Raw genomic sequence first — 11,223 nt, 5'->3', positions numbered from 1 at the left:
GGCGGGCAGCGCCGCGCAGGCCGGGCTCGCTGGCAGGTGCTCCAAGCCGGCCTCCCAACGCGCCTGCGGGCTCCTTCCGCAAAGTTTGCGGGCGGCAGGAGGAGGAGGGAGCCGCGGCGGGACTGCAGTAGCCGGGCTGGAGATGCCGCTGAGCAGCCTCCTGCCGGCGGCGGGGCTGCGGCAGCGCCGCTGAACGCGCGCTGGCCGCCCGCCCGCTCGCCGGGCCCCTCTTCCTCCGGGGACTGAAGGGACCGAGCCGGCCGCTCCGCGCCCCTGCGGGGCTCGCTTCTTCCCGGACTCCGGATCCGGCTCCTCAGCGATTCTGCCCGTTGCTGCCACGGGGCTGCGGCGTACAGCCGAGCCCCGCTCCCAGCTCCGCCGCTGCCGTCCGGCCCCCCGCGCCAGCCGGGCGGGTCGGTGCCCGCTGCCCCCGCAGCCCCCGCGGCTGCATGACCGCCGCGGTCTCCGCACGTCTGGATTCGGTGGAGTCCTGGGCCTTCCATGCGCTGCTGGTGCTGCCCTATATGTTTTACGTGGGCTTGTTCTTTGTCAATGTGCTGATCCTGTACTATGCCTTCCTGATGGAGTACATCGTCCTCAATGTGGGCATCGTTTTCCTGCCCGAGGATATGGACCAGGCTCTGGTGGATCTGGGGATGCTCTCCGACCCCGGCTCCGTGCTCTACGAGACGGACAGCGAGCTGGATGTCTTTGACGGGTACTTGGAGTGACGCCCCAGGGCGCTCCAAAGCGACTGAGCTCCGCCGCCGCCTGGCCCGGGGCAGGGGCCCGGCGAGCCCTCATGGCCGCAGCTTGGGGACCGCCGCCCCGGGCTGCCCTCGCTGCTTCGCGGCTCCTTCTGCACAACATCTTCCCTTCAAGTGACACCCGCCGCGCCGCTGCAGGGGCCAGAGGGGCAGCCGGGAGCCGCTGCCGCCGGGCAGGCCCGCGGAGACGCAGCAGAGGGCTCGCCGGGGAAGTAAGTAATTCCTTGCCGTCCGGCCGGGCACGGCGCCGGGGACACGCTCCGCCGCAGCTCCCGGCGCGGGCAAGGGGCCGGGGCCGCCCCGGAGCTTCCCCCGCTCCGTGTCCCCTGCGCGGCGGGGACAGCGACCCTCTCCCCTGCGACTCGTCCTGCGAGCCGCTGCAGCTGTGCTGCGCCGGGCTGCCTGTACAGCCGGGCAGCAACTTTGCTGATCCGGTCCTGAAAGCAGCCCTGAATCGAAACGAGCATCCCGGCTAATACTTATTACAATTCGGAGACCTTCCTCGAGCCAGAAATACATCTTAATTTGCTGCCCTTTAAAACCAGTCTGTTGGATGATGACAAACTACCCAGCTCACCAATTTAATTGTAGCACGAGGGTTTACTTTTTTTTTGTGGGTTTTTTTTTTTTTTTTTTAATTTTTATTCTAAAACTCTGGAAATGTAAGGATTTAGCATTTTAAAACACTGAAATGCATTTGGGAAGAAAAATCACTATTTCTAGCTAGGACTTTCTGTGCCAAATGTATGTTAATGAAAACATTCACAGTTTAAATTAAAATGTGTTAGCAAATCTGCCAGCAGATTTTTTTAGCAAAATATTGTCTATAAATCTGCAAAGCAGTTCAGGATATCTTTATTTTTCTGTTTGAAATTATGGAAATAGGAAATGCAGTTATAAGGTTACAAGTATAAACTTAGTGACCACACGACACAAATACCACTTAATATTAAACTATTTTAAGCAGTCTTCTAATTTAACAAACCCAAACAAACCTTTCCTGTAGTTCTGTCCTTCATACAGGTTAAAATTATCTCCTGAACATTTCTAGCCAGATTCTATGTAAAGCAATATCAGCTGATTTTGGTCAATCATTTAGAAGGAAAAATTGGACATTTATGGTGTTGGAGTAACATTGATTGCACAAACACAGCTGAACAAGGCTTGGCCAAAGGCATGTGGGAGTCTAACGAGGGAATGAACAGATTTTGTTGCTACTGAAGAAATCTCACTGCATATAGTCACTTCAAATGGCAGTGTCTATGCCAACATTTGGTAGTCCATCCCAAGCAACTGGATTAGAATCACTTCTGCTAGAATAGAAAGTGTGGAGCAGAAAAATCCTCCCCACAAAACACCATTGACTACTTTTGTGGTTGTCTCCTTTTTCAGCTGGACAAATAATACACGTGTTCTGTATTCCAGGAAAGAAATTCCTAAAAATTAATGGTAATTCAAGCAAAATCTTTGGTACTAAAAACCATATCAATTTTCTTCCCCCAAATACCTTTCCCTAAACTCCAAGTCATAGTGCTCCAATGCCATTTAGTAGAGGGATTAAAAATACTTTTTTTGAGTCACATTTTTTTTATCTAGAATTTGTCTTGATGAGTTCTGTCTAGTTTTCAGGAAGACCTAAGAAGAACATCAGACACAATTTTCCTCAGTGGGTTTTTCTACTATATGAATATATAATTTGACATGAGCACATTCACTTCAGTGTAGGTTATTTAGCTTCTTAAAATTTTTCTTCTTATTAATAAGATAAGCAGCTCTGGAAAGTTCTTGATGTTCTAACTATAAAATCATCCATATGCAGAAATCAAAATGCAGAGGTTTTCTCAAAGCTCAGAAGTCAGGCTCCATTTATACCCACCAAGAGCTAATGGAGTTCTGCCCAGGTACCAGCTCCAGCCTTGATCTTTCATTTGGAAGCTGTCAAGATAGATGGTGGTTTCCACTGAGAATCACAAATCCCAAAAGTTAGATCAATTCTTAGACAGCAAAAAATGTACTGTGTTCAATCTATTTATATATTTAATTATACTTACAGACATAGCAACCAGGCCACAAATTGCATAATTATTTAGCTACCAGGCAGACACAGCATTACCACCATGACGAGGGATTTGAGTTAATATCCTGTTACAGGTTTCTTCACTGTTCTGTGCCATTCCTCCTCACCAGTTCTGTAGCAGCAAAGCAGGCAGAAGAGGGCCCTAATTTGGAGCTGTGTTCTGCTTTGGGAGCAGCACTAAGGCCCTGAAAGGGAAGATTTAGATTCTTGTGGTGCCCTGCCTGCAGTGACCCGGTGTGAGTGTTAACCCCTGCCCTCCTGGCCTGGGAAGGTTTCCTACCTGCCCTGTTCCCTTACACCTAGAAGTGCTGAGGATTCACAGGCACTGCAGGAAGAATGGGTCTGTTTTGCCAGCAGTGATGAAAAATACATAGGCCTACTCTTTGCATTAAAGAGCAGGGTTCTTCATGTGACTCACCAGTGATTTCTGAGAACAACCAAAGAGCTGAATTAGTGATTATCCTGAGCTGAAACCTTGCAGCGTCCTCTGTGCCTGGGAGAGCAGTGCCTCGCACCCTGCGTGAGTGACGTGTGACAGGAAAACAGAGGGGGCAAATCCCAGGAGGCCCTTCTGCAGCATGTGGAAAGGCTAATTCAGATGTAAAAATAAAAGAACACATGAATCAGAACAGCTCTGTGCTCTCTGGCAGCAAACCTCGCACTTGAATAAACTCAATAGAAGCAAAATTATGTTCAAGTTTCTGAGCAAAATTGGTGGCAGAGGTTGAAGGCAGACAGATAAGCAGGCAGCCGAAAAATGTTTCCTGGCCTACTCAAATGAAGAAATTAGTCTCTGTAAACTGAACAGAACTGAGCTTGTTTGTGTCATCTACTTTTTCATGTGAGTGTGCCAAATTATTTATTACATTTGAAGCCCCCTGGAATAAGGTCATATGACTATTCTTATACTTCATAAAATCAGATGTGACTCATCAGAAAGTACTCCTATCAGAAAGAAAATGGGCAAAAGTAATCAATAATGAAAATGGAATAAGAAATACTGAATTTATGTAATGTTGCAGTACATGCTTTACCTCTATTTTTTCATGAGATGAATTATGATAAGTGTCTTCAGTGAGCAGAATCCAGCACTCAAAAACCTGTGACTCAGCACCTCAAATGAATGCCAGCAGCTAAATTCTGAATAATAATAATAAAAAGCTTAACTCCCCAGCTCATCAATTTAGTGCCAATTAGAACTGCAGGCTCAGTGTCTATGAGACAGCCACCCCTGTGCCTCTGTTCTGAAGCAGAGATGTCCTGCAAAGGACAGATCAGAAGAATGATGCCACTAGCACTGTCAGTATACATTTAAATTTATCAGAATCTACTTCCTGACTTCTTAATTTTCAGACTTTAAATAATAAAAATAATGACCAGAGTAATTTGATACTTAATTTACCTTGCTGTTTTTCACTATGATCTCCCTTTTGGTAGAGGTCGCCAAGGTGATTTGTTGACTCCATGATACAGATCAATTGACTGTTTTATGAGTTACAGTAGCAACAGGATTAAGAGCAATTGCTATGATTTTTAGAACCATGTCTTGAATTTTTAGCTGTTACTAAAATCAATAGAAGTCCAGTGTTCACTCACCTGACAGCTCTGCTTTAAAGAAATGCATACTTAACAGGAATTCCATTTTAGATGGAAGGAAGACAAAATCATGGTTAATTGTTCAGCTGTCCATACAGACTCATTAGCACAGCCATGGACAGTTCTAAGTGATTTTTACTAAATGTGTTTATTTATATAATGTCAAGAGAGCAAGCAGATTTTTCAAAAAGTTTTCTGAATGTTGCTGTTAATAAGGTGAATTAAAATGAGGCACAGAAATTAGAGAGACGTTTCATTTTTGATAGAAATAGTTTAAGCCTGACTGTTGCATGTGTTAAAGTAATTTTGAATAATATTTTTTTTAACAGTATGTGGTTCTTTCCTATAAAAATTAAGCTTTCTGTAATAAATATGCTTCAATAGGTGGCAATAGCCAATTACCACTTTTAAGCTGTCAAAAGAATTAAGAAACAAATCCAATTTAATTCTTCATGTTTGTTTCCTCTGGAGGAGGGACAAAGTGACACTATAATTCAGCTAATAACTATAAATCCTAAAATAGAAGAAAAGAATAATTTGTTTAGGGACATTTAGTCTCTAACTCTTTGCATTTGTCCCTCATAATGATCCTATCTTATAAGGAGTACAACTATCCCAAAGGATTAAATATGCACAAGGTGCTAAATCTTTCCAAGTTGCTCAGGGAAACTGTCTGACTGTCTTTCTTTTCACATTTGAATTTTATTACTTTGGCTACAGATTAGGAAAGAAAAAATAGCTGAATAGTTTGAATAATGCTCTCTGAAGACACAAGCATGTGTCTAATATATGGGATGAAAAGGGCAAAGACAGATAGGAGCCATGTATGGGAAATAGTGATGTAATGGAAAGTGATGATATGCACTGAGTGATGGATTGCTGAGGAAACTCCAGGTCAGTTCACAGACTTAGGGCTAAATACTCTTTTGCAGGGCCAGAAAGAAAGACTCAAGGGTTGCTCAGGCAGTGGAACACAAATAGGCCACAAGAGCTGAAACACTGCTGCAGAAAGTGAGGAAACAGAAAGCAGACAGTGTCAGCATGTGAAACAGTCACACCGAGTCCTTTGCTCTAGCCTGCATTGTAAGGAACAGTAACTTCAAAGGCAGAATTAACAAAGATATTGTGACTGAGCTGTGAATGCTAGTCATACTACAGCCATACTTACATACATGCAGTGCTTGCAGGTATGTTCAAGCCTATTGAAAGTTCTAGTTCTGAGATTTAAAAAATATTTAAAAATATTTCCTACATCTTAATTTTCCAGTTTTCTGAAATTTTTGAAGTTTTCTGTTAAAAAATAGGTTCTCATGAAATTTGAGGGGCAGATTTCTAATCTGAAATTTAGAAAGGCAGGATTGAATATCCTGGCCAATTGTATAATTTACACCCCATTTAATATCTGCCACAACAAATTACAGTCTTGGACTAGCAGCCCTTCAGCAGTGTTTGGAACTACCATTAGACAGCTTTACCTTTGCTTTGGAGGCCCAATACATTTTGCTGGGCTATTTTTAAGTCAGCCTAGAATCTGGTCTAGAGTGCAGAATACTAACAAGCACACTGAACTGTCTGCTGTAGATCAGTTTTTAGTTCCACTTGGAAAGCAATTAGATAAACATGAAATGAGTAACCTGGTAGAGCTACTGCTCCCCCTTTTCATGTCCTCATTTTAAGAGGAAGGATTTTGAGCAGATGTCTTCTGTTAGCAGCTGACAGACGTTTGACAGAAATGCCTCACTGGACACAAAAGTGCTTCTTGTTTCTGACCTAGTATCTGCAGTAAGTGGCACACAGGAACATGGGAAGTGTTGTGATGAGTCAGACCACGATCTCACAGCCCTGTGATCCATATCTGGGAGAGCTCATGTCCCTGACCAAAATCTGCAGGCTCCTCTCTGCTCTTTCCAAGGCAGAATGCAGGATGTTGGATGGCACGTTGCTGCCCAGCCCTTTAGCAAATGTTTTCCAAACCCACCACCCTTTGCCCACTCTGTGTTATGAAATCCCTCTGGATTTCATTCCTATCAGTACATCTGAATACTTGAAAGAGCTTGTTTTCTGCAGTCTTGAAGATTTCTCTATTCATCCTCATCTTTGAGTCAGTAATGGTGATGAATAAAAATTGGTCCCTGGTATACTCTGTTACTGAATTCTTTCCTCCCAAGTTTTATTCTTTGCTTCCAATCTTTCATCTGCTTTCAATCCATAAAAGAACATTTCCCCCAGTCTTGTGTCAACCTGTTTGCCTTTGGCCTCCTGTAATGCTGGTGTTAGTGACACCATTGCTGTGTTTGTCCAAGATCATGCAGAACATGTGACATCAGATTTCTTTCTTCATTCAGACCCAGAAATGTGAAGGAGATGGGAGCTGTCCATCCAGAGACTTTCTGCACACAACGCAGAAATGTCCTGAACTGCAGGCAGCCAGGGGTGGTCTTCTGTACCTCAACTCCACCTCAACACAGACTGATGCCCAGTCATCCCCTCTCAGAGCTGCACCATTCTACACTACACTAATTAGCCACTGTAAAATCACAAGAGCAGATGAATGCTGTCACTAGTGCCCAGCACCTTCGTAATCCACAGTTCTGGTTCTATTTAAAGGAATCTTCTCAGCCCCTGATGATTGCAAACAATCACCTCCTAACAGCAGTGGGATACTTTGACTCAGTCAAGGCAAATTAGATAAACTGGGGTAAAACAATATAACAGTAATTTATTCTTGGCAGTAAGACCAAGAACTTACTCCAAAATGTTATTTAGCTCTGAGGATCCAAGAGTTGGAACAATGTGACTCTGAAGTAGAAGAGAAAATGACCAAAATCAGAGACTAAAGCAAATGTAGGCAATACTTAATTAACATGATGATCCAAACAATAGAAACACTCTAATGAATGGTATCTAGTCAAGATAATGTACCCAGTTCAAACATCAGTTTTAATTAATAGGTCTAATGGTATCAAATCTGGGTAAAATAGGTTATCCCACTGTATGTCACAGTTGTTTTTACTCTTAAGAACATTTCCTAGTAATTAATGTGATGCACTGTGGTTCACAGCTTACTGTCACACCCCTCACACTGGTATCTTCATGGCTCTGTTAAAATTCCTAAGGACTGGTGTGCTCTGACATTAACAGAAACTGTGACATTGATTTTTCTGATATGTGCAGGTCTTTACTTATCAAAGAATTATTACCCATAGGCACAAAAGGGTTTGATTTTTAAATTTTTTTCTAATAAGTCAACAACATGGTTCTGTATGTCACATACTCAGTGACTTTTCTGTTAATTTTAGGCATGGAGGGTTACTCTGTGTTTGTGTTTTCTTTTAAACAGATTCATTAAACACCTGAAATGGATTTTGACCAGGCTAATGGATCAAGTCCAGGGAAGAAACTGTACTCTGAAATGTAGAGATGAAAATAAGGACAAGAGAACAAGAAGAGTTGTCATCAGACCTTGTCAGTTGTGACTTCTCTTCATGGTCTTTGCCTCTTGTGTGTGCACTTACTGCAGTGATTCATGCACCATGCTGGGCTTCCATAGGTAATTCTGGGATGGACTATATAAAAAAATAAGATAAACTATGTTCCATTGTAACAGAAAAATCAAGATGTTACCCAGATTTGATAAACTTTTGAATGAATACCATGTCACCCAAATGGACACACTCTACATATAGCTTAAGCCAGTTTTACAATCACATGTTGAAAATTCTACCAGCCAGTAGTTTAAAAGCAGTGCTTTCTCAGGGGAAAATATGCAGGAGTGACTGAAGGAGGTTCTGTTCAGGGAGTATAATGGCAAGAACTGTGCTAGTAAGATATTTTATTTAAAATGAGAGTTTTGAAATAGATCAGAGAGTGAATTTTATATAAGTCAGGTGGAATCATTATTTAACACAGGAAACTTTGCAGATTGTTTAAGCTCACATTCCTATATGTACAGATGTGAAAGCAATACAATAAAGACTGATCTTTTCCATGAAAAATTAAGCAGTTGTGTTGGAGTTGTTATTTTTCAGTTTGAAAAGAAAATAGCTGAAATATACTTTCAAGGAATTTCCTGCAGGTACCTGCAAGTAGTTCCAGATTGCTGAGATGTCCAGCAGGTAGGAAATCCTTCTCATGAACAGCTACTTAAAAAATCAGATCTGAAGTGAAACATCAGGCACTGATGGAGGGAGGGGGGAGTAACTCACATGTTATTAGGGCAGACATTAGACTGGGTTTTTTTAATTGTCATTATACTTTTTAGAAAAGTCTGATTTATGTAACTGTGCAATTTTTAAATCGAGTTAATGTATCAAGAACATTTTGGATAAAGCAGAATTGTAAACAATTCTGCTGACACTCTCTGCATGATGTCTGGCCTCTGCAGTCTGTGTTGGCCATCTGCTCCAGTGTGGGCTCCCCACTGCAGACAGATGGTGTCAGGAGTCTCTTTTTAGCCAGTATGAGGGAACAAGAGGGTGATGGCTTAGATCCCCCATGGAACAATGACAAACTTGTGTATCCTGATACTCCCACTGTGTTGCATTCAAATAGCACATTTTAGCTCCTAGGCAGTAGAAATTAGCTCCCAGTTCCCAAAATTCTGTGCTCCATGTGCAATTTTCAGCTGCTTCTGCAAGAGGGGAAGAACTGACATTGAACCAAGCAGCATTTCTCCAAGATAGGTTTCATCAGGTGCAGTTCAGGACCTTTTAACACTGACAAGTGTTTTGTTCCACACAATCCCTGGACAATAATTCAGGAATGAAGTCACTTAGGGCACAATATTCTAACACACATAAGGATACATTTATGGAAGACAAATCCCCATTTAGGTGCCTATAGAAAGAATAACCAAGTTTACAAACTTGTCAAGCATGTGTTCATGTGCCCATTTGGTAATAACTCAGTAAAGGCTGAATTTTGCTACTGCAGGGGGCATTCCTGCTGCCCCTATAATTATTAATTCATAGTGTTCACAGAGATGGCTTCACTAGTTTTTCAGAGTCCCACATATGCCTTTTTAAGAACATGGTTCAGTTTGTCACTATTGTTACTTACTGCAGTACCTAGGAGTTTGTAATACATTCTCTGCAGTGGGTTTGTGCCACACAGTGCACAATAAAACAACATAAATTTCCCTGAGTCTGTCACTTTGGAGATTCTGAATCTTAGACCAAGATTTCCGATTCCTCAGAACAGCTCGGCTTCATGCATTTAAAGGATGGGGAGAGTGTTACAGGCTCTGACAACCATGGTAACACAATCCTTGGCATTGTAGCAAGGCTTCTTTGACAACAAAAAGAGATGGACATAAAGAGAGCAGCATTTTCCTCACCCTAAAAGATTTTTTTAGAACAGAGATTTGATCCAACAGTTTCTTAGAAGGTACCCAGTGACTTCAGTTTCTATACACAAGGCACTCATTTGACAAAAACATTTTGGAGGAGCTTGGTGCCATAAGAATATCTAGACTTTACACCTGGATTTATTTTAGAACTTTTAACTCCAAAGATTGAGAAAGGATGAAAAGCCCTTTTTGCTTTTTTTAGCAGGTGGTCATAGTCAGCGCATTTGTATATCCTGATCCTGAACTTACAGTCTGTCAGTTGGCATTGCAAGAACTTGTTCCTGTTAAGAAAGAATTATTTCTCCATTTCCAGTTCACTGAACTGTTCATTGCCAGCAGGCCCATCCTATCTCCCTCACACACAGCTCTTTCCACTAACCTGCAAAACAAAGCCCCAAACCTGTTACTGTGGCAGAAGCCAGCAGTGTGGTTTCAGTATTCCCAAGAGAAAAATCAAAATAATTTTCAACAGGTACTAGAAGGCACTGTTAAACAGAATACTTACTTTTATTAATACTTTAAAAAAGATGTGTAGAGACAACCAAAACACTGTATCAAAATTTACAATCTGTACACTATAAACATACATTCCTACTAACTCAGAGAACAGCAGTACACCCAACATGATTTTAGTAGTCCAGACAGCATCCTCTAACATTCAGCTGCCTGTGGAATATTTAGCACATTTTCAGACTCAGTCATGGTAAAGTGCAGCTGCAGAATATATCCCTAAAGGGGCATTTGTCATCCAAAGCTTAGGAGAGGTCAAGACAAGGGCTCACCACGGATGTGCATGGGGGAGTGCTGCAGGCCAACAGGAATATCACACCAGATTTGGCTCAAACTACCTCCTATTCAAGCAGCTCCAAGAGGAGAGGATAAATAATATTTTTATGCATGGCTCTGGCTAGAGTTTGGCTACAGATAAGAACCATGCAAGTAATTAGGAAAAATACCAATTCTAATTACAATCATATTCTCCACAGAGTTTTTGCTCCTTGCTCTCTGTTCCTTTACATGTCTGCTTCCCTACTCTCAGAAACAACAAACAGACCTTCCTTTTTCCCTCCTTTCTTTAATTTGTCCACTCTCTTTAATTTGTCCACATCCCTGCTGTCAAGATTTTGCAGGCACTGAAACTTAAGAGAGGAGTAGAACTTGCTGGAAAGAATATGACTGTTGTGATTTTGGACTGTTTAAATCTGGGAATTTTTAAAGATCGAGAAACAGTATTTGAGAGATTCTAGTTTGCACTTGGATCAGTATTGTCAGTGCTTCCAAGCAGAAGAGATTTCAAAGAGGTTGTTGAACTAACTCCAAGCTAAGTGTGAAATAAAGACTTCCCCATTTGTAGCATTTTGAGCATTCCTAGCTTTTCCCATTGCTTTTTGTTGTTGTCTCAGACTGTGTCTGGATAGGAATCCAGAATGGTGCTC

The 11,223-nt window shown here is 42.2% G+C and overlaps 1 protein-coding gene across 1 annotated transcript; it reads left to right on the top strand.

The window, feature by feature from the left end:
- The first annotated feature begins 232 nt into the window (after window positions 1–232).
- Window positions 233–8,435, top strand: DEXI (Dexi homolog). The gene is made up of 2 exons (XM_021538016.3): window positions 233–979; window positions 7,781–8,435. The coding sequence occupies exon 1, from the start codon at window positions 450–452 to the stop codon at window positions 729–731; it is 282 nt and encodes a 93-aa protein (XP_021393691.1). The 5' UTR covers window positions 233–449; the 3' UTR covers window positions 732–979; window positions 7,781–8,435.
- Window positions 8,436–11,223: the final 2,788 nt, after the last annotated feature.

Source organism: Lonchura striata, chromosome 16 (genome assembly GCF_046129695.1).
Source record: "Lonchura striata isolate bLonStr1 chromosome 16, bLonStr1.mat, whole genome shotgun sequence".
Taxonomy (NCBI): Eukaryota; Metazoa; Chordata; class Aves; order Passeriformes; family Estrildidae; genus Lonchura; species Lonchura striata.
The sequence above is the reverse complement of the archived record's forward strand: the minus strand, read 5'-3'. Positions and strand labels throughout refer to the sequence as shown.

Excerpts from the sequence above, each read along its gene's own strand:
- DEXI (XM_021538016.3), top strand. The coding sequence starts at position 450 with ATGACCGCCGCGGTCTCCGCACGTCTGGATTCGGTGGAGTCCTGGGCC.